The following is a 22,463-nucleotide window of genomic DNA, read 5'->3' on the forward strand; positions in this document are numbered from 1 at the left end:
AACGAATTTTCATTTAATTTTTAAGAATAAACGCATTTTTCGAGAAATTCGATTAAAATTGTACTAAAATTAATTGAAATTCTGCAATGAGTTTTATTATTTATGCAAATAATTGAATCCCTGAAAAGAATTTTAATACTTATGAAAATAATTGAATTTCTGGGCGAAGAATTTTATTTCTTTGGAAACTAACTAAATTTCTGAGAAGAATTTTTTTATATTTACCAAGATAATTAAATTCTTTCGAATTCGTTAATTTAATTTTTAAAATAATAATTAAAATTTTATTTAAAATGAATTTTTATTGTTTATATTGAAAATTAGTTTTTAATATTTATTTTCAATTATTAACTTATTAAGTTAATAATTAAATTACATTTTTAATTTTCATGGAATACCTAATTGTAAAAATAGTTTGTTTTTAAATTGTAAATATATAAATAAATAATTTTAATTATATTGAAAATTAATTTTTGTGATGTTAAATATTTAGAAAAATTAATTTCAATATTTAATTTGTATAATACATTGTTTTTCTATTTTGTAATTTAATTATTTTAAAAATAGTTTATTTTTGTTTTTAAACTTTAATTATTTGGGGATAATTAAAATTTTATTTATTGTTCAACTTTTTTGAAAATTAATTTTTAATATCAAGTTCCTATTATTAATTCGTTAATTTAATTTTAAAAAGAAATAGTTTATTTATACTTTTAAATTGTAATTATAAATTAAATAATTTTAATTAGGTACATTTTATACCTATAAATTTTAATGATTAAAATTTAATTTTACTATTTATCAATAAATAAATAAATTATTAAATCGTTAATTTATTTTTTAATGTAATAAATGGAAAAAACTATTTTATTTTTACTTTGAAACTAATTATAAATGGACAATTAAAATTTTTTTATTATATTTTGACAATAAATACGTATAAAAAAAAACAAAAATTTAAAAAGCAAAATCCGAGAAATGACAGAAAATTACTTATTGCACATAATTTTGAACATTATTGGTGAAAATAAATATTCAGAAAACGAACAGCAAAAGTCGATACAAAATTAATTACTAATACTAAACTAAAATTTATAAAAGTGGAAAAATTCATTTTTAACAAAAAAATACATTTGCAAAATTAATTGTAAAATACAGAAGATTGATAAACAAAAGGATAAAAAATAAGTTGTTGAAATTAATAGAGAATTGCTAATATTTCGAAAAAATGTTTCATTTTCACTAAAACGAATTAATGCGCAGTATTTCTTTTCCTATCTAATTATTTCGAATTTTGTCGATTTTAAGCTAAAAATAAAGAATTGAATCTATTTGTACTATTATAGACAAACTGGAAATTTTTTTTAATTGAATTAATTAAGAAAAAAAGGTTAGAAAGTGAAAGTTATTTTACATTTTTCGTAATTTTTCCCTCTTTGATAAATTTTATTCTGCCTCGTGGTGATCACACCACATAAAAAAACTACTATTTTAATGAACCAATTTTAACACAAAGATTTTTTCTATTTTAAATTATATAATTAATTTTTGTTTTTTAATTGAGAATACTGATAAAGGAAATAATGTATTTTTGACAAAATTATTATTAATTGTACGAGAATAATACCTTTTTCTGATGAGAAACGAACACGGGAAAGACAGCAAACAGCGTCGAGATGAGCTATGTATATAATCAGGGTTGGGCAGCTACGGTAACTGACGCTCTGCTCATAATGCTGCTTCTACAATAATATTGCATTGCAAGTATATTAATGTCGGTCCACACTGGCGTAAATATTCCATTGCAATCATTTGCATTAAAAATAAAAATAAGTGAAATAAATCAAATAAATGCTTGCACAAAAATTTGCAGTTACCTGAATTTAGTAAAAGTGAGTTTAAAAAAAGACTGACATATATTTGTGTTCTTTTCTATTTTACACATTTCGTTCGCGAAAAACTTTTACGAAAACCTATTGTGCGTTGACCTTAACTCACAGGGGCAAAAAATTCTGTTGTAGGAAACACCTTTAGAAAAAGTTTCTTAAATTTTACATGTAAATTTAATAATGAAATCGTAAAAAACGCAAAGTAAACAAAAAAAAAGAATGTAATTATTTACGTTTCTCTCTCGTTTTACGTTTTTATTGAGCTCTCGCCTTGTTAATTGTGAAGGTGAGAGGAGAAGGGGAAAAGAGTATAGTGGGAGAAGTGTCGCTCATATGTTCAACTGTAAAGTTTCTATTGTAGAAAGAACTTTAACCACGTCGCATGCGCAGTTTTTTATAGTCATTTGGCGCCATTTTTCCGTCGATAAAGTGTCAAACGCTCAAATTTATTTAATGTTTATTAAATTTGTAACTGTTTTTCAAATAGTTTCTCCTGTTGGTTTTTGTTTATAATAATAAGGAAAATTCCCAGTGTTCGAATGTTTCAAATTCGCAAATCATTTAACAATCACAAAAAGTAATTTCGTTACTATTTATTCAATATTTACTGTAAGTTTTTATCATTTATCAATATTTATTTATTTTTTTGCCTTTTTTAATGTTTCAGGTGAGTTTTTTCGCAGTTTCCATAAGTTTTTCTGCTCCAAAGTGAAAAATGTGAGTAAATTTATTTTAATTTCCAATTGTACTTTTTCACAAAGGGAAAAATAATACTTTTGTGACAATTTCTTTTTGTCATTTTTGGAATCAAATACTGCGGCTAATTTGACTTAATTAGTCAAAAATATTTAAAGAATTTTTTCTAAACAATTTGTGCAGTAAATGAAAGAATTTCTTGGAGTAAAAAATATTTTTTCAATGCAGAATAATTTTTTTTATTGCGGAAATAAAATTTTTTTTTTTATTAACGGAGCAATTTTTTTTTTGTTAATACAGAACAAAAATTTCTTTTTTAGTCTAAAAAATACTTTTTTCTAAATTAAAGAATAAACTATTTGTAAAAAAAATTTATTTTATTCTGATTGCGGAATAAAAGTTTTATTTTTCATTGCAGAAAATATTATTTGTTTTTTTAAGAAAAAAATTATCTTGTTTGCAGAATAATTTTTGTTTTTGTAATTATGGAACAAAAATTTCTTTTTCACTACAGAAAGTGTTCATTTTTTTGTACTAAATAAAAGTTGTAGAATATTAAAGATTTTTTGTTTCTGTTATTGCGAAAAATAAAAATTTTTTTTCCTACAGAATAATTTTTGAACAAAAATTTATTTTTTATTTCCAAAAGTTTTCTTTTCTTTTGTTATTGCAAAGCCTAAAAATATTTTTTTATCGCAGGACGATTTATTAACGAATTTTTTTTTTTTGTTAATAAGGAATGAAGATTTTTTTTATTACAGAAAATATTTTCTTGTTTGTTGCCGAGTAAAAGATTTTTTTTCTATTATTACGAAATAAAAATTTATTTCTTTTCACCAAAAATATTTCTATATAAAAAATCTTTTTTCATTACGTAAATTTTTTTCGTTACTGAACAAAAATTCATTTTATTACAAAATTTTTTTTTTTTGATACGGAACAAAAATCTACCAGTAAAAAAAATGGTTTTTATTTTCTAATATTACGAAACAAAATGTTTGTTTCTAAAACGAATTTTAATTTTATTTCAAAATTTTCCTCAAAAAAATAAATTGGTAAATAAAATATAAATCGATTTACTTTATCAATATATTTAGTAAACAATTAATAAAATACATTATTTTTGTAACTGAAAGTACGAAAAAAATTATAATATATTTTTTATAATCATCTCTTGAAAGTTTGAAACTATTTTAAAGTTCTCTTACATTTTTAGTGACAAATTAAAGTCGAAAAAGGTTTTAGTAAAAACATAGTTAAGTATTTATTTTTTTTATCTGAACTGTAAAGAAATGATTTCTTCATTTTTAATATTTAATTCATTAAATTAGTATTGACCTCGAGTATTAAATATTAATTCGTTGAATTAATATTGGGCTCGAGGGTTTTAAAAAAATTTTTATAGTAATGGTCAAATTTATATCTTGCAAGAAAAATGTCACAAATTTTTAATTTACCATTCGCTGAATCTAATTCTTTTCTTAAATTTTCATTTTCTTCTCTAAGAATTTTATTAGTTTTCTGCAGTAATAATAGATTATTATTATCATCTTCTGGTTTTGGTAAATTATTTTCCACTTCTTTTTGCAATTTTTTGTTCCCTTTTTTATGTGACTTCTTTTTCTTCTTTTTCGGCAAATTTTTATCCTCTTCTATTATTTGTAAAATTTTGTTCTCTTCTGTTTGCGAATTTTTTCCATCCTCTGCAGCTTGTGATTTTATTTCCTCTTCTTTCGGCAATTTTTTTTTCTCCTTGTTTTTCTCTTCTGCTTGCAAATTTTTTTCCTCTTCTGCTCGGAATTTTATTTCCCTTTCTTTCGGCAATTTTTTCTTCTCTTTAGTTTGCAATTTGATTTTCTCTCTTTCTGGCAATTTTTCATTCTCTTCGGTTTGGAATTCTTTTTTCTTTTCTTCCTGAAATTTTTCATCGTCTTTTTTTTGCAATTTTTTCTCCTTTTCGGTTTGCGACATTTTTTCCTTTTCTTCGTGCAATTTCTGATAATTTTCTTCTCGCAATTTTATTTCTTCTTCTCGCAATTTCTTTTTGTCTTCTTTTTGCAATTTTTTCTTTATTCCTGTTTGTGAATTCTTTTCCTCCTCAGTTTGCGATTCTATTTCCTTTTCTTTCGGCAATTTTTTGTCCATTTCTTTCTGCAATTTTTCGCCCTCTTCATTTTGGAATTTTTCGTTTCCTTCCGTTAGCAATTTTTCCTTTTCTTCGGTTTGCAATATTTTTTCCTCTTCTTTTTGCGATTTTTCGTCGATATTTTGCAATTTTTCTTCTGGGAATTTTTTTTTCACCTTCGATTCCTTGTATTTTCCATTGTAGACGATGAGAAATTTATTCGCGTACATAACGCCTTCCGTGCGAAAATCACGTTCCGGACACAACGAAGCAAATGGATTTTCCTCCAAAAACAAGTAATTGACATTTTTCCCTAAAAATTGACAAATTATTCGGTGCTCTCTCTCGACACGTTCCTTTGTACCTGCCGTTAAAATAAAAGGCACACCAACTTTTTCGAGAGTTAAAATAGTCTCCTTCCAATAATTGTCACTCTCATTCGATGCAAGTAATTCAAAATCTTGAATATTTAAATTCGAACCCAAAATGACATCCGCTTTTTCGTACTTTTTACTCATTGAATATTCCTTATAATTCATGTCACAATAATCAAGTGTTAATTTCTTATTTACTCCTGCATTCATCAAATTAAATGTAGACGTATCGACAATTTTTTCCGGACAATTCACCACTTGTTGACCGATGAAAATTATTTTCAAATTTCTCAACTTTGGCATTAAGTACAAAAAATTTGTCCACGTATTCTCAGTGACGATTTCTGCTCTTTTTGCGATAAGAATGTGAATTGTCATTGTTGTCTTAATGAGTGAAGGGATTTTTTTTGTTATCACATTTAGCAATGTTATTGAGTCAGTTATTGTCTTTGATGTCGCTAATTGTTGAAAATTTATTTCTTGAGTAATTTCGACATTTTTCATCATCGATGGTGGAACATTTGATTTTAGAAAATCGAGCATTGTCGTTGATGAATTTTCACATTCACCAGTAATGACGTGGAATTTCATTAGGACCATTAAAATTGGTTCGATTTCGGTTTGGGAAAATTTGTAAGCAATCGATAATTCTTTACATAATTTCTTGTGACTCTCATCTTTGTTGTGAATTTTGCAGAGACTGACCTGTAAAGAAATTTTTTTTTTACTCAACAGGAAACTAAAAATATTTTTTTATATGAAAAATATTCCTTTGGTTAAATTGAAAATATTTATTAAATTAAATTGAAAATAAGTTACAGAGTTTTATTAAAACTTTTTTAAAATAATCAAATATTTGACGAATTGTAGTTAAAATTTTGAAAATAATTTAATTTTACGAATAATCAGAATAAAGGTTATTCAACTATTTTTTACAATTACATTTTTAAACAATTATTTACTTTTATATTCAAAATTATAAAAAAAAATTGATAGTTTAATAACGTTTATTCAATTTTGGGGAAAATAATTGAATTCTCGCTAATAATTAATTAAAAATTTCTCAAGCAATCGGAATTTCATAAAATTTTATTGAAAAATGTGTAATATTAATTTTAGATTGATTAAAATTAAATAAAATTAATTTAAAATTTAATAATTGAAAATTTTTCAATCAATTGTAATTTTAGAAAATTTTATTTTAAAAAATTTAACGACTTAGAGATTTTTAAAGAATTTTAAAAATATTTTAAAATAATCAAATTTCTAAAAAATTGTGGTTAAAAACATTTTTGAAATAATTGAATTTTACGAATAATCGGAAATAAATTCCTGTAAATAATTAATTGAAAGTTTTTTTAATTTGGAATTTCTTAACATCTTTTGATTAATGGAATTTTATTAAAATTTGAGAAAATAGTCGAATTATTAAGGAATTTTAATGGAAAATTTTGTAAATAATTGAATTTTATCAAGAAGTGTCAAAATTGAAGTAATTAAAAAGAGGGAAACAATCAAAAATGTATTTTAAAATCAGGGAAAACGATAATAAAAAATTTGTGACAACTTTGAAAATTCTATATTAATAATCGTTGTATTCTTTTTATTTTTTAATTTAATTTAATAATTTAATAATAAAGAATTTTGTCAAAAAAATTGAAAATAATTGAATTCCTTCGAAATATTTTATTATTTATAAAAACAATTGAATTCTCGAGAAAAATTTTATTATTTTTTTTTTAAGTTATTGAATTTTATTAACATTTAAGAAAATAATTCAATTCTTCTCAGAATTTTATTACAATTTTCTAAAATAATTCATCTCATTCAAGGAATTTTATTAAAATATTGAAATTAATTAAATTCTTATCCGAAGAATAGATTCCATTAAAGGTTTCGACAAAAATTGAATTCTTTATAAAAATTTCTTTAATTTATTGAATAAATAATCGATTTTGTTAATAACTGTAATTTATAATTTTACTATTAAAATTTTATTAAATTTATTGATAGAAAATTAGACTTTGAAGTTTATTAAAATTGGATTGAAAATAATTGAATTCCTCAGAAGAATTTTATTATTTATAAAAAATAATTTAATTCTTGTGATGAATTTATCTAAATTATTTTGAAAAATTTTATAACGGATTTAAAAAAATTAATTCTTTAGTGAAATTTTATTGAAAATAATTGAATTTTTGCAAATATTTCACTATTTAAAAGAATAATTGAATTCTTTTGAAAAATTTTATTAAAATAAAATATAATTTTATAAAAAATATTTTAAAAATTGTATCGTTGATAAAAATTTCAATATTTTTGAAAATAATTGAATTCTTGTGAAGAATTTTATTAAAACTTTTTTAAAATAATTGAATTTCTGCGGCAAATTTTACGATTTATATAAAAATAATTGAATTGTTTCCAAGGATTTATTAAAATTTTAGAAAATATTTCAATTCTTTTGAAAAATTTTATAACGAATTTAAAAAAAAATTGAATTCTTTTGTGAAATTTTATTGAAAATATTTGTATTTTTGCAAAGAATTTACTATTTAAAAAAATAATTGAATTCTTTTGTGGAATTTTAATGAAAATTAAAAAAAAAGAATTCTTCCAAGAAAAAGTTTTTAAAAATTGTATTAAAAATAAATGATTTTTTTCAAAGCATTTTACTATTTATAGAAATAATTGAATTGTTTCGAAAGATTTATTAAAATTATAGAAAATATTTCAATTCTTTTGAAAAATTTTATAACGAATTAAAAAAAAATCGAATTGTTTCGTGAAATTATATTGTTGTAATTGAATTTTTGCAAAGATTTGACTATTTAAGAAAATAATTTAATTCTTTCGTGAAATTTTATTATTTATGAAAATAATGGAAATGTTTTGAAAAATTTTATAATGAATTAAGAAAAAATTGAATTCTTTTCTGTAATATTGAAATTATTTGAATTTTTGCAAACATTTTACTATTCAAAAAAATAATTGAATTCTTTCTTGGAATTTTAATAAAATTTTTAAAAAAATTGAATTTTTCCATGAAATGTTTTTTAAACTTGTATTAAAAATAATTGATTTTTTGCAAAGAATTTTACTGTTTATAAAAATAATTGAATTCTTCCGAATAATGTTATTATTCATGAAAATACTTGAATTTTTTTGAATAATTTTATAACGAATTAAGAAAAAATGGAATTCTTTCGTGAGATTTTATTAAAATAATTGAATTTTTGCAAAGATTTTACTATTTAAGAAAATAATTGAATTCTTTCGTGAAATTTTGTTAAAATTTTGTTGAAAATAATTGAATTTTCGCCCAAAATTTTACTATTTTTGAAAATAATTTAATTCTTACGAATAATATTATTTATAAAAATAATTGAATTGTTTTGAAAAATTTTTGAACGAATTAAGAAAAAATTGAATTCTTTCGTGAATTTTTTTTGAAAATAATTGATTTTTTGGAAACATTTTACTATTTTAAAAAATATTTGAATTCTTTCGTGGAATTTTAGTAAAATTTTTATAAAATTGAAATCTTTCATGAAACTTTATTGTAAATATTTTGTTTTGAAAATAATTTAATTTTTGCAAATAAATTTACTATTTATAAAAATAATTGTATGTTTTAAAATTTTGATAATTAAATTATTTAAAAATATAATATTTGAAAATAAATAAATTAAATTAAATTAAATTAACGAAAAATCTTGAATAAAAGAATGAAATTCCTTACCCCACATTCGCAACTTTTCAATAAACTCGAATCAGTGACGTGACAAATTGCACAAGCTTTGGGAAATAGAAACATTTGCTCCTCATATTCCTCTAGTTTTCTCTCAAATTTTCCCCTCACTTTCTTCATAACATCAACTTTTGTTTGCAGCCACGAATCAGAGTCCACTGTTGATTGATTGTCAAAAATATTTGCCGTTCCCATTTCACTCAATAAATTCAAAATCACCCGACAAATATCCTTATGATAAATTTGATCCTGATCACGATGCTTATTCGAACAATAGCTTATGATTCGACAACGATTGCATGTAATTTTTCCCTCTTCCTTATGACAAACGTGACAAACATGAGGATAGAAAGAGGATCTCGGTCGATTTACTTCTCTAGTTAATGTTTCCGTTGCTGTTGAAGAAAAGGCCTTTCCTTCTTGAATTAAGCAAATAAATTGAGAATTCCGTTTCACTGAGCCATCGTCAATTAATTCAAAGTGCATCAAAGGTGCAAATGTATTGAATCCACTGTCAATTACTTTAAAACCAATGGAGGAGTTTAAAAAATCTTCTCTCGTCATTTCGAACACATCTTCGGTGAGTGTTGTAAACACCATTGGACATGTGACTTTACGGAATCTCTCGATTGTTGCCCTCCATTGATTTCGTGCGTACAATGGAGGCGAGATGTTGAAATAACCAATGAAAGATGGTTTTTGATAATTTCTCTCAGCCAAGTATCTTTCGTATGGCATTGATTTTGCTTCGACGATTAATTTACGTTTATTTGTTTTACAATTTTGGCACAGTGATATTTCTTTGGTGATATCTAAATTTCCCTCGATATTGATGATTTTTAGACTCTTCACATTCGGCAGAAAATGTAAAAGTATTTCCCAGTGATGATAATAATTGACATGCTTTTCGAGACCTCCGACATCGACATGAATAACAATTTCCGGTGGATAATTACCGTAGTTGTAAATTGTTTGTAGAATTTTGTGAATTGTTAACGAAATACTGACAAATTCGGAGAGAGAAGTTTTTTCACCTTCCAAAAGACAACTTTCTGGTGTGATACTCGTATACTTGTCGTAAAAATCCATCAAATCCACTGGTGATTCGTCATTAATTTCTTTCAAAATTTTTGTCCCATGGGCCATTGTTTTCATTTTCTTTTGCAAATTATGCGAATTGTAGTTCAACGACCATAATAAGGAGACTTCATTTTTAATGATGTGACAACATCTGTCGTGTAATTCGCTGCTTGGATGTAAATCACAGAACGAAGCTAATGGACAATTTGGACAATTTTTTAATTTCTCTTGTTTAGCTTCGCGACAGACGAAACAAACTCGGGGGAATTTTAATATTTCCGCTTCAAGTGCATTTGGATATCGTTTCAAAGAACTTGATAGTTCGTTGAGAATTGAATTTTTTGATGATTTCCATAGCGAGAATGATTTATTGGCGATTTCCTCATAAATGTGTCGTATTCCTTTCTTTTTTAATATCAATGCTATTGCTTTGCATAAATCTTTATGTTCTGACCAATTTTCCAATTGATGAGCTCTGTCACAGTAGGCAATCATATTACATCCCTTGCATCTTTTTAATTTTGTTGTCGAATGACAAACAATGCATTCGTTTGGAAAATATTTTATAGCTCGTTCCATATTCTTTTCTTTTTTTTTTTTTAATTACTTTTATTTCATAAAACATACATCTGTAAAGAGAAGAAAATATTCCAGTTTTAGTTCAGGTGGAAATTTTTGTTTCCATTTTATTTTTGACAATTTTTTTTAAAGGGAATAATTTTTTATTTTTGTGACCCGGATGAAGAGTTAATTTCTTGACCATTAAAATTTTTAATGGTTTTTTAATTAGTTTTAATTTAAAGGAAATTTTTATTATTTGACCTTTTATTAACACACTGGGTCATTTTGACCCGGATTGGGAATTATTTACTTAACCATTAAAATTTAATAAATAAATAATTTTTTAATTAAAGAAGTTAAAAAAAACATTTTTTTGAATTTAAAATTTAAAATACCTATTATTTTCGATTATTTTTTTTTTTTAAAGGCGACTTTTTTCGACTGTTTTCAACAAATATTTGAATTAATTACAAATTTTTGATTTTCTTCTAAATATATTGAAACTTTTTTTAAAATTTTATTTCTGCTTTATTTTTTCTATTACAAAAATTTTTATTTTTTATTCTCAGTTTAAATTTAAAGAAAACGTTATTAATTTAAACTTCTATTAACACTCTGGGTCATTTTGGCCTGGCTTAAAAAAAAATTCAATTAAAATTTAATAAGTAATTAATTTTTCAATAAAAAAGTATAAAAAAAATTCTATTTTTGTTAAATATAATTGAAATTTTTTGAAATAATTGAAATTTTCAAGAATTCTACTGCAAATAAATTAAACTATTTACAAATTTTTATTGGAATTTTTTAAAATAATAGAAGGAATTTAGGTACATTCATTTTTAAAAATTCTGTTCTATTTTTGTTAAAGAAAATTAAAATTTTTTGAAATAATTAAAATTTTTTATAATTATATTAAAAGCAATTGAAATTTTAAAAAATTCTATTAAAAATAATTCAACTTTTTAAGGAATTTTATTGAAATTCTTGAAAATAATCGAAGGAAGTTAGAAACATTTTAGTTTCTAAAAAATATTAAAATTCTATTTTTGTTAAAGATAATAGAAATTTTTCGAAATAATTAAAATTTTCGGAAATTCAATTAGAATTATTTAAATTCTTTAAAGCAATCAAAGGAATTTCGCCAAGAAAATTTAAATTTTTAAAAATTAAAAATATTTCAGTTCTATTTTTTTTTAAAAACAATTGCATTTTTATAAGCAATTTGAAATTAAATTTAAAAATTGAAATTATCTAAAATAATTGACATTTTCTAAGATTCTATTAAACAATAATCGAAGAATGTTAGACGCATTAATTGTTTGAAATATTTTAGTTCTATTTGTTTTAAAGAAAATTGAAATTTTTTTAAATAATTGAAATATTCAAAAATTCTATTACAAATAATAGAAAATAAAAAAAAAAATTTATTGTCATTCTTAAAAATAATCGAAAGAATTTAGACACATTACTTTTTAAAAATATTCCTGTTCCATTTTATTTAAAGGAAATTAAAAATTTTTTTAAATATAATTGAAAATTTTTTCAATTTTATTAAAAATAATTAAACTTTTTAAGGAATTTTATTGAAATTCTTGAAAATAATCGAGGGAAGTTAGATACATTAATTTTTTAAAATAATTGAGTTCTATTTTTGTTGAAGATAATTGAAATTTTCTGAAATTTCTATTAGAAATAATTGAATTTTTTAAAGAGTTTTATTGAAATTCTTAAAATAATAATCGAAGGAAGTTAGAAACATATTAATTTTTAAATATATTTCAATTCTATTTTTGTAAATGATAATTGAAATTTTTTGAAATAATTGACATTTCTGAAATTCTATTAATATTAAAATAATTGAATCTTTTAAAAATTTCATTAAAATTCTTAAAACTAATCGAGAGATGCCCGATAAATGAATTTTTAAAAAATATCTATTTTTTTGATAATTGAATATGTTATAATTAATTGAAATTTTTGTAAACTTTTTTTGAAAATAATTGTTCTTTTACAATTTTTTTTAAGATTATCAAATTTTTTTTGAAAAATTGCACACATGTTTCCGAAAGTTGAAATATTAACAGAAAATACATATATTAAAATTTTCAACAAAATCTATTTTTATAATAACCATTCAAATTTCGGATAAAAATTCACTTAAAATTTTTAATTTAAAATTCTTCAAAAAATTTATCCATTTGTTTAATTGTCTACAAATTATTAAGAAACTTAATTATTTTTTAAAAAATTGCATTACTTACAATATTTTTAAAAAAACTAATCCTTAAGATTTTTTGTATCATAATTTCTTAAAATTAAATTATTTTCGACATTTTCAATTACATATTGACGAAAAATTAAGCTTACCTAATAATACTTGTTTTTAAAGAAAGAACATGAAGATTTACAATATTGAATTTTTATATTTATATAATTGAAATGTCGAAGATGTTTATGAAAATAATTGAATTAGAGAAAAAGTTTATTTAAAAATTTATGTTTTTTGTGTTTTACAATCAAACTGGTAATATAGTGGTTATTTATGATTAAAAAATAAATTGAGAATAAGAAGTCGGATGTCGGAAAAGGAAATTAAAGTAAGATGTTAGAAATCGAAGGAAAAAACGAGGGAAAAAGTATATAGCGTCTTTTTTTTTAAGGTTAGGGTTGCCACGTGCTCATATTTAATATATTTGTGTATATTATTTAAAAATATATTCAACTGAGTAATTTTAATCATTTCGAAGAAAATCTAAAGTTAGTTTTGAAAAAAGTTATTTTTTAACGAATATTTATAAATGAAAAGATAACTACACGTGTTTTTGAAAAATACAATTGAAGAAAAGATATAAATTTCTGTATTCTTACCTCTTGTATTTTACTAGGAATAGTGAAAAAAATTGTTGTACTTCCTTCAACACGAATAGATGAAGTAGAATTATTCTTTTTTTAAAATATGTATTGATGTAAGAAGTTTATATCTAATCGTGCTTTAAAATATACGAGAGATAAAAAAATGATAGAATTCTGGGAACTTGTCTGTTCTGTGAATTCTTGACAGGGTTGAGGAAGTTTACAAACTAAGTTGCCGCAAAATGAATAGAGCTTAAGGATTATTCAGTCGAATCCACAAGTGTTGAAGAGATTTTCAAATTACAGTGTTTACCATCCATGTAAATTTTATATGAGACAGAAAAGGACAAAAACTTTACTCTGTCCTTTTCTACCACAAGCATTTCGTTCGCGAATTTATATATTGTGCTTAGGATTTTTTCTAAACCTTTTATTTGCAAATTTATCAACGGATTCGCAATCCAACTCTAAAAACACCCCAGAGTATTGAATTTCAAGTGACTCCGATGAATTTTAAATTTCGTTCGCCATCTTGGATCCACCATTTTGAATCTTTAAATTCATCTTTAAATTAGATTTTGACTAAAGTCGTTGCTGACTATTTTTAAAAAATTATACTAATATATTATAGTTTTTAGCAATGATTTTAATAATTAATAAAAAATCTTTTCATTTTGTGATTTTCTGGCCTTGAATAAAATATTCGAAAAAAGAAGTATTATATAATTTTTAAAAATTAGTCGGCCATGGCGGAATAATCGGAATAATCTAGAAATCTAGAAGTTTACTTTTTTAGAACGTATGAAGAATTTTATCTATATTTGATAATAAACTATTGAATCATCAATTGCCAAAAACTTTCGAAATCAGAGCATTAATTTATCATCGAGTTTATCATATAGAATTATTCGACTTTAATTATTAAAATCTTTAAGTTAAAATTTACTAATCTGATGTATTAATTAATAATTTCTTTCGTGTTTCAGGTAAGTTTAAACGCCTCTTCTTCAAACAGAATATGTGAGTAAATATATTTTTTTCTGCATGCGTTTGTGAAATTTTATTTGACATTGACTTTGACAAAAATACTTCTTCAAAATAATTGTTAGGGTACCTGAAAGTAATAATTCTAAGAGAAAGTTAAAAATTTAAAACAGGAAAAATTTTTATTTTTTATACTTCTGATATTATCACAAATGGAAAATGAAAGTGATGAATAAATAATAACACTTTTATAAAATATATTTGAATATTTTAACAAATAACAACACGTAGAGATGTTTTCTGAATAACGTTTCTAAATTAATACTTTTTTGATATTTCGTTGCGAGTTTTTTTTTTTTTTTTTCAATTTATCAAACAAGATTTTCGTCATTTGCACTTTTTTGATATTCAATAATTTTGTCCTCCAATCTTGCAATTTCCGCCATTGCTAAATCTAATTGCTGCCTTAATATTACATTCTCACTCTTAAGAAATGAATTATGCTTTATTAGAAATGACGTTTCAGAATTATTCATTCTTGAATTAGTTAAATTCTCACAACTAACAGACATCATTTGACTAGTTTCTTTATTTGCTATTTCGCTACTTTTATTATGAATTTCCGATTTCCTTCGTACCGACTTGAGTTCTTCATCAGAATTTTCTTTCGAAGCTGCAATTGCACCAGAAATTGTGTCAATATTAGTGACTCGTGATTTTAATTGATTCTGCTGTAACCTTCTGTCAAGTTCTTTAACGGACAATGATTTTGGTAAATTGTAAGAGCGATACGGTTCATTATAGATAATTATGAAACTATTGCAATACATTATTCCATCCGTTTCGAAATCTCTTTCTGGACTGAGTGATGCAAATGGATTTTTTGTTTGAAACGAAGAAACATTGAAAGCACAAGAAATCTTTTTGTGCTCCTTCAAAGCACGCTCTTCACTTTCAGCTGTTAAAATAATGGGAACTCGAACTTTTTCCATAGCCAAAATTGTTTCCTTCCAATAATATTCCGACATATCAATATTGGAGTCATGGATATTGAGATTACAACCAAATATCACATCCGGTTTGATGAATTGTTTACTTGATTGATATTTATCGTAGCTGATTGGATGGCTTTCGACTTTTAGGTATTTGATAGCAATTTGGGAGAAATCGGTTGTATCGACAGTTGTTTCGGACCATTCGGGTATTTCTCGTCCGATGAAAATGACTTTTAGGGTTTTTAGATTTTTTAAACGGTACAATAATAATTTCCAAGAACTTCTTGCCAGGAGATCTGCTCTATTTGCTCCGATAATATGAATCACGATTAGTGAATTTTTCGAGAGTTTGGTAAATTTTTGAATGGCATAATTCAACGTTAATGATGATGTCAAGAAATCGGATGTTATCAGATCTTTGCTGTTTGCATTTTGATTTGAACTTTCGGCTGATGGTTTACAAAAGTCTTTTATAAAATTCTGCATTGATGATGGTAGTTCGTGGCTGGAGTCCAAAGAAGTGGATAATATTGATTTTAGAGATGGTTTTTGCTTGAGAGTTGCCAGTTGAAAAGCAATCGATAGTTCCTCGCATAATTTTTGATGTTTTGGATCCTTGCGATGTAGTCGGCAGAGGATCGTCTGCAAAAAAAACAATTTATTCATAAACATGAAATTTCTTGAGGGTTGTGAATTAAATTGAAAAAATAAAAATTTCGGTATTGGAAATATCAAAATTTTTGGCTATTGCAGGGCACGAACTAGGTCCGTAAATACCGTAAAGGTCCATAAATTTGCTTTAAGTTAACTTTTCAGTAAAAATCACTTTTTTGAGAAAATATCGCTAAGGTCCGTAATTTGTTTGAAAAAGTACGAAAAGTTCGTAAATTGTTCGATATAATTTGGAGAATTTTGAAAAAGATAAAAATAATTAAAGAAATTCAATCATTTTCAAAATTAATAAAATTCTTGGCAGAAATTTCAATTATCTTTATAAATAATAAAATTCTTCTCTAAAATTCAATTATTTTCAAAAATTTTAATAAAATTCTTGGCAAAATTTCAATTATTTTCAAAATTAACAAAATTTTTAGTAGGAATTCAATTATTTTCAAAAATTTTAATAAAAGTTCTCGAAAGAATTCAATTATTTTCAAAAAAAAAAAAAAAAAAATAAAATTCTTGGTAAAAATTCCAGTATTTTCAAAATTTTTGATAAAGTTCTTGACAAGAATTCAATTATTTTTGAAAATTGAAATACAATTTTTGTCAGGAATTCAATTATTATTGGAAATATCAAAATTCTTAGCAGAAGTTCAATTATTTCCAAGAATAACAAAATTTTTAACATGAGTTTAATTATTTTCAAAACACTTCATAAAATTTTTCACAGAAACTCAATTCTTTTCAAAACTTTCAAATAAACCTCTTGACAAGATTAAAATTATCTTCATAAATAACAGAATTTTTCCTAGCGAAATTCAATTATATTTAAAAAAAAATTTTAATCAGAAATTCAATTATTTTCAAAAATTTTATAAAATTCTTCGCAAAAATTCAATTACTTTCAAAACATTCAAAAAAATTTCTTAGTAAGAATTTAATTATTTTTATAAATAACAGAATTCTGCAGAATTCTGAAATTCAATTATTTTCAAGAATAACAAAATTTTTAACATAAATTCGATTATTTTAAAAAATTTTTAAAAATTCTTTGCAGAAATTCAATTATTTTCAAAAGTAAGAAAATTTTCATCAGGAATTCAATTCTTTCAAAAATTTTCATAAGATTTTTCCGAGAAATTCAATTATTATTATAAATATAACAAAATTTTTCTCAAAAATTCAATTATTTTCAAAAATTTTAATAATTTTCTAATTTTTAATATCTACTATTTTAATAAAATTTTCAACAGACATTCAATTATTTAAGAACATTTTTTGATAATATTCGACGCAAATATTTAATTATTTTTATAAATAATAAAAAATTTTAAATTAATTCAAATATTTACAAATTTTTTATAAATTTCTTCACAATAATTTCTTTTATTTTCATAAATAATAAAACTCATCGCAGATTTTTAATTAGAATACAATTTTTTATATTAGAATTCCTGGAAAAAATGAAAAATGTTATTATATTCTTTAAATTTTTATTAAAATTCGTCGAAAGAATTCAATTATTTAATTATTTTTCAATTTAGATAATTGAATTCTCGTAGAATTTTCTTCTAAAAATTGATTTAAAAATTAATTTCAGTTAAAATTTTAAATAATAATTTGAATATTAAAAGCTTTATAGCGTGAATTTTTAGCAATAATTGAATTTTAAAAAGGTTTTGCCAATTTAAATTTTTGAAAATCTGAACTAACAATTCTATACAATCGATTTTTTTTTGAAAAAGTTTAATTAAATTTTTGTTTGAAATTATTTGAAGTTTTCATTTTTGACAATATATTTAATTGAAGAATTTCCGAATAATTGAAATTTCACGTAAAATTGAATTGCAAACAAATGAATTTTTAAAATTCTCAAAGAACTTTTTTAAAAATTATTAAAAATAATTGATTTAAAGAAGAATTTTATTTAAAAACAGTAAAAAAATTGATTGAATGTTGGACAAGTCACAAATGATTGCAGAAATTCAATTAGTTTCAAAAGTTTAATAAAATTTTTCGCAAAAATTCAATTATATTAAAAAATTTTTTTTAATTCTCGTCAAAATTTCAATTACCTTTTAAAAATAATAAAATTCTTCTCCGAAATTCAATTTTTTTCCAAAAATTTTAATAAAATTCTTGGCAAAATTTCAATTACTATTTTAAAAAAAATTTCTGAATCAATAATTTTCAATTTTCTTCTATTTTAATAAAATTTTCCAAAAGAATTCAATTATTTAAAAAAAAACATTTAGTAAAATTCTACGCAAACATTTAATTATTTTCATTGGATGCTCTCTAAATTTTATTCAGTTAAAATAACTGATTTAGGAGCAAAAAGTAAGTCACTAATTCAAATATAGTAATATTTCTCCTGACATTAAGTTAAAAATAACTGATTGTCAGTTAAACAACTGATTGTTCAGTAGATTTTTTTACTGATTCAATTAGTCAGGTTTAACTAATTTTTCAGTAATTTTTTTTTTACTAAAAATCAATTATTTTTTTCACTGATGTAAAACAAGTTTTTTAGATTCAGAAACAAAAAGTCTGTCACTGATTGTTTGGTAAAACTATAATTTTTTACTGATTCAAATTTAAGAGAGTGTTTTTACATACCCCACATTTGCAAATCATCAAAAATTGCGGTTCATCCTGACGACAAATGGAACAATTTCTCGGAAAGAAGAACATTTGCCTCTCGCTCTCCTCTAGAATGCGTCCAGTTCTGATCTGCACCTCCTTCAATGCATCGATTCTCATCGACAACCAAAAGTCTCCTTGTTGTAATTTTGCTTTATGAAAAATATGATTCTCCTCTTTCATTTCATTCATCAGACTACAAGTGGCTTCACAAACATCCCTATGATGCATCCAATCACGATCCCGATGTTTATTACCACAATAGAATATCATTCCACATCTACTGCACGGCACTTGTGGATCAACTTTCCTGCAAATGTGACAAATTGTCGGATAGAAACATTGTCGTGACCAATATTCCTTGAGAGATGATTCTGGAAAATTACTCCTCTCATCCTTGAAGACGATAATAAATTGAGAACTTCTATTCAATGATCCATCGTACTGTTCATGATGAAACATCAGTGAGGCAAAATCGTTATATCCACTGTATATTATCGAGTAATTTATCGAGGATCTTATTAAATTTTTCTTCATCAGTTGCATTTCGCTCTCAGTGAGGAATGTCAGCAACATTGGACAGTTAATTTCGTTTAGTTTGTTAATCGTGTTTATGTAACTGTTATCACTGTTTTCGAGCATAGGATTTGAAATATTAAAATAGGCGATTAAATTCGGCTTTTTGTATGTTTTCCCCCGCATATATGTCTCATACTTAAGGGAACTTGAGTCAATTGTTAATTTTTTCTTTTTTGCTACACAATCACTGCAGAGGGAAATATTATAATTGTCATCCACTTTAGAATCAATGTAGACAATCTTTAGAATTTTAACATCCGTCAGAAGATGTAGAAATGCTTCCCAAAAGTTCCCAATGAATATTCCCGACGAGCCATTGATGTTCAAGTGAAGAACCAAATCCGTTGGCGAATCATCTTGGAGCATTTGAAAAATACTGTAAATAGTCAAAGAAATACTGAAAGTTTCGGAAAGAAAGATTTTTTGAATTTCGGAAATTGTAATTTTTGTGCTTCTTTGATATTCGTCGAAGAAATCTCTCATTGTTCTCGGCGGTCTTTGATCCTGCAGAATATTTGTACAAGTGCCAATTATTTTAATCAAATTTTCTAATGTTTCAGAATCGAAGTTCATTTTTCTGGTTATGAGATCAAAACGATTTTGCATTATTGAACAATTACGTTGGTGAATAAAACTATTTTTATGACGACTACAGAATGTTGTTGTCGGACAATTGGGACAATTTTTCAACAACTCCTGTTTCGCTTCATAGCAAACGAAACAAATTCTCGGTGATTTTAGTAAAAATAATTCCTCACTATTTAAAGGACGTTGTAATTTTTTTCTCACCTCGTTAATAATTCGATCTCTCTCCATAAACCAAGTGGATCTTTTTAAATTCTCATAGATGTGGGTCAAATTTTTTTCCTTTAGCATTTTTGTTAGTGAGAGGCAAAAATTTTTGTGCGTCATCCAATGTTGTAGTTGATGATCTCTTCCGCAATAGGAGACCATATTACATCCGGTGCATCGTAATTTATTTTTCGATTTGCACACAATGCATTGATTAGGATAATTGATTTCCATTTTTAAAATTATTTTTCTATTCCTTTTCTTTCTTTTCTTTCTTTCTTAGCTGAAACTGTAATTTTATCTTAAGTCAAATTTTTACAACTTTTATATTCAAATTGATAAATTAAATTTATATTTAAATTTAATTTTAATACACTAAGTTTAAAACTTGAAAATTTAAACTTCATAGTTGCGAATAATTTTATGAACAAGTAAAATTTAGTAAAATTTACCTTGATAGAGAATAATAATCGTTGCATTGAACTTGTGAAAAATGAATTGTTTTGAAACATGAAACTTTCTTTCTCTCGGTGTTTTGTGTAAAAGTAAACCGCACAATCACATTATACTTTTCAAAACGAACTGAAATATTATCTTGATAAAGCGTGCAGACATTCCTAATCTAATCGCGAGCGCGCGGCTTTTTACGCAAGTGATTCATAATTTGACTGTAACCGCAGCTATAATAATAAAATGTCGTAATTTTTTTTTTAAAGGTATATGGACATGATAAGAAAATCAATTATGAGAAACTGTGTCAAAAAAAAGAAGAAAAATAAATAAAAAATCTTATAGAAAAAGAAATTATATAATTAAAATTAGAAGAGAGAAAATTGAAATTTAAAGTAAAAATGAATTTTAAATAATGATTAAAGTATTTCTTATTTTACATACCTTTTAAAAGTTTTTGCATTTTTCAACATCTTATCGGTTAATGAGATTTTTTTCTTAAAAGTTCAAAAAATATATTTGAAATAAGTTTAACTAGGATTTATATAAAATTTTTCCTAAACTCTTTTAAAGGAATTATTTATAGGATTTTATTTATTTTAAAAATACATTAAAAACAGAAATGGGAAATGAAATTATTTTTATTGTAATTTTTTTTAAAAGAATTCAATGGTTCAGAAAATAAAATCGTTTATAAAATATTTTGACCCATTTTGAAATTTTATTTTTTTTTAAATTCATAGATTTTAAAATCTATGATCTATGATGTATCCCATCAATTAAATGTATAAAAAAATTGATGAACAATAGTATTTTTTAGCATTTTCAACTTTTTTTTTCAAAAAAAAGCTTCAAAAATAGTAAAAAACAATTTTTCGTTCGGAAATTTTTTTTTGGATACAAAAATATATTTTGTACAAAATTAGAGATGAATTTTAAAATCTAGCAATTTTTAACTTTTAAGAAAAATAAAAATTCAAAAAGGGTCAAAATATTTTCTAACCGATTTTATTTTCTGAACTGTATTGAATTCCTCTCAAAAAATTAAATATAAAAATAAAATCATGAAAGATATAAATTATTTTCTCAATATTAAAAATGTAGCCGAACTCTCCTCTTAATACTAATGTGCAATTTTGAAGACTTAAAATAATAATTACAATAAAGAAAATTTCGTTTATAAAATAATAAATTAATATAATAAATATTAATAATAGATAATAGTAATAAAATAATATTAATAAAATAATATAATAATAAATAAATAATATAATTTACCTCTTTTTACTGGGGAATTCAATTCCAAGAGGTTCTTCTTATTCCATTGAATAATAATTATAGAATTTTCTCCTTAATATATATTATATCCAATAGACAAATTTTTCACTATATATGATTGTTTTTATTACTTTAAAAAATCCACCACAATTTTCTTCTGTATTGTAACCATTTTTCGATTAATATTAGAGAAAATTTAAAGGCTTATAGAATTTTTTTATTAAAATATTTTAAAAATATTATATATAGAGACTTAAAAAACTGTATGTAAATTTTTTTCTTCTATATACTACTTTCATATAAATATTTTCCTTCGATAATTAATATTCCGACGTTATACGTGACAAATCACGAGCTGTACAATTTTCTAATTCCTTTGTTTCTCTTGAGTCTTGTGTTTCTCATTCCCCCTCTCCTCCATTCATTCTCACTCTTAATTGAATTGAAAATAATGCAAATGAAAATAATATTTTCTAATACTAATAATAATAATATTAATAAAATAAAAAAATAGAATAATAAGATTTCGTTTCAAATTATATTAGAGCTTTTTTTATTTTTGTCCAAATAATAAAGGTTTAAAAATTTACTTTAATTTTAAAAAAAATTTTAAGCATTAAATCTGCCGAGAATTAAATTTTTAAAAATTAACACCGGATTCGTAATGAACGATCTTGAAAACTCTCAATTGAACGCTATCAGACAATCAAAATTTGGTTCAAACGCCATAAAAAATTTATTTCTTCCGAA

At 23.4% G+C, this 22,463-nt stretch overlaps 3 protein-coding genes across 5 annotated transcripts in view; all 3 read right to left on the reverse strand.

The window, feature by feature from the left end:
- Positions 1 to 22,051, reverse strand: part of LOC122508661 (uncharacterized protein PF11_0213-like) — a 30,877-nt gene extending 8,826 nt beyond the window's left edge. Inside the window, exons 1-2 of one of the 2 annotated variants that reach the window (XM_043622138.1) lie at positions 21,714 to 22,051; positions 1,628 to 1,742 (exon numbers count right to left, since the gene is read on the reverse strand). The gene's annotated coding sequence lies outside the window, so the exon portion shown is untranslated. The remainder of the gene's footprint in view (positions 1 to 1,627; positions 1,743 to 21,713) is intronic. The other variant, XM_043622137.1, reaches the window with a different exon arrangement.
- Positions 3,661 to 13,528, reverse strand: LOC122508662 (reticulocyte-binding protein 2 homolog a-like). The gene is made up of 3 exons (XM_043622139.1): positions 13,345 to 13,528; positions 8,827 to 10,544; positions 3,661 to 5,789 (listed from the first exon to the last, which is right to left on the reverse strand). The coding sequence occupies exons 2-3, from the start codon at positions 10,492 to 10,494 to the stop codon at positions 3,939 to 3,941; spliced, it is 3,519 nt and encodes a 1,172-aa protein (XP_043478074.1). The 5' UTR covers positions 10,495 to 10,544; positions 13,345 to 13,528; the 3' UTR covers positions 3,661 to 3,938.
- On the reverse strand, positions 14,574 to 20,659 carry LOC122508664. 2 transcript variants are annotated; one of them, XM_043622141.1, is made up of 3 exons: positions 20,438 to 20,659; positions 18,591 to 20,274; positions 14,574 to 15,950 (listed from the first exon to the last, which is right to left on the reverse strand). In XM_043622141.1, exons 2-3 carry the CDS (start codon positions 20,217 to 20,219, stop codon positions 14,685 to 14,687), a joined length of 2,895 nt encoding a protein of 964 aa, XP_043478076.1. In that variant the 5' UTR covers positions 20,220 to 20,274; positions 20,438 to 20,659; the 3' UTR covers positions 14,574 to 14,684. The 2 variants fall into 2 exon arrangements, with proteins under 2 accessions (XP_043478076.1, XP_043478077.1); XM_043622142.1 differs by having other exon boundaries at positions 18,591 to 20,286.
- Positions 22,052 to 22,463: the final 412 nt, after the last annotated feature.

Source organism: Leptopilina heterotoma, unplaced genomic scaffold, assembly GCF_015476425.1.
Source record: "Leptopilina heterotoma isolate Lh14 unplaced genomic scaffold, ASM1547642v1 Lhet_55, whole genome shotgun sequence".
NCBI lineage: Eukaryota > Metazoa > Arthropoda > Insecta > Hymenoptera > Figitidae > Leptopilina > Leptopilina heterotoma.

Coding starts and splice junctions, on each gene's coding strand:
- LOC122508664 (XM_043622141.1), bottom strand. CDS start 20,219: ATGGAAATCAATTATCCTAATCAATGCATTGTGTGCAAATCGAAAAAT. Junction 15,951..18,590: donor TGATGATTTGCAAATGTGGG/GTATGTAAAAAC, acceptor TTTTTTTTGCAG/ACGATCCTCTGCCGACTACA.
- LOC122508662 (XM_043622139.1), bottom strand. CDS start 10,494: ATGGAACGAGCTATAAAATATTTTCCAAACGAATGCATTGTTTGTCAT. Junction 5,790..8,826: donor TGAAAAGTTGCGAATGTGGG/GTAAGGAATTTC, acceptor ATTTCTTTACAG/GTCAGTCTCTGCAAAATTCA.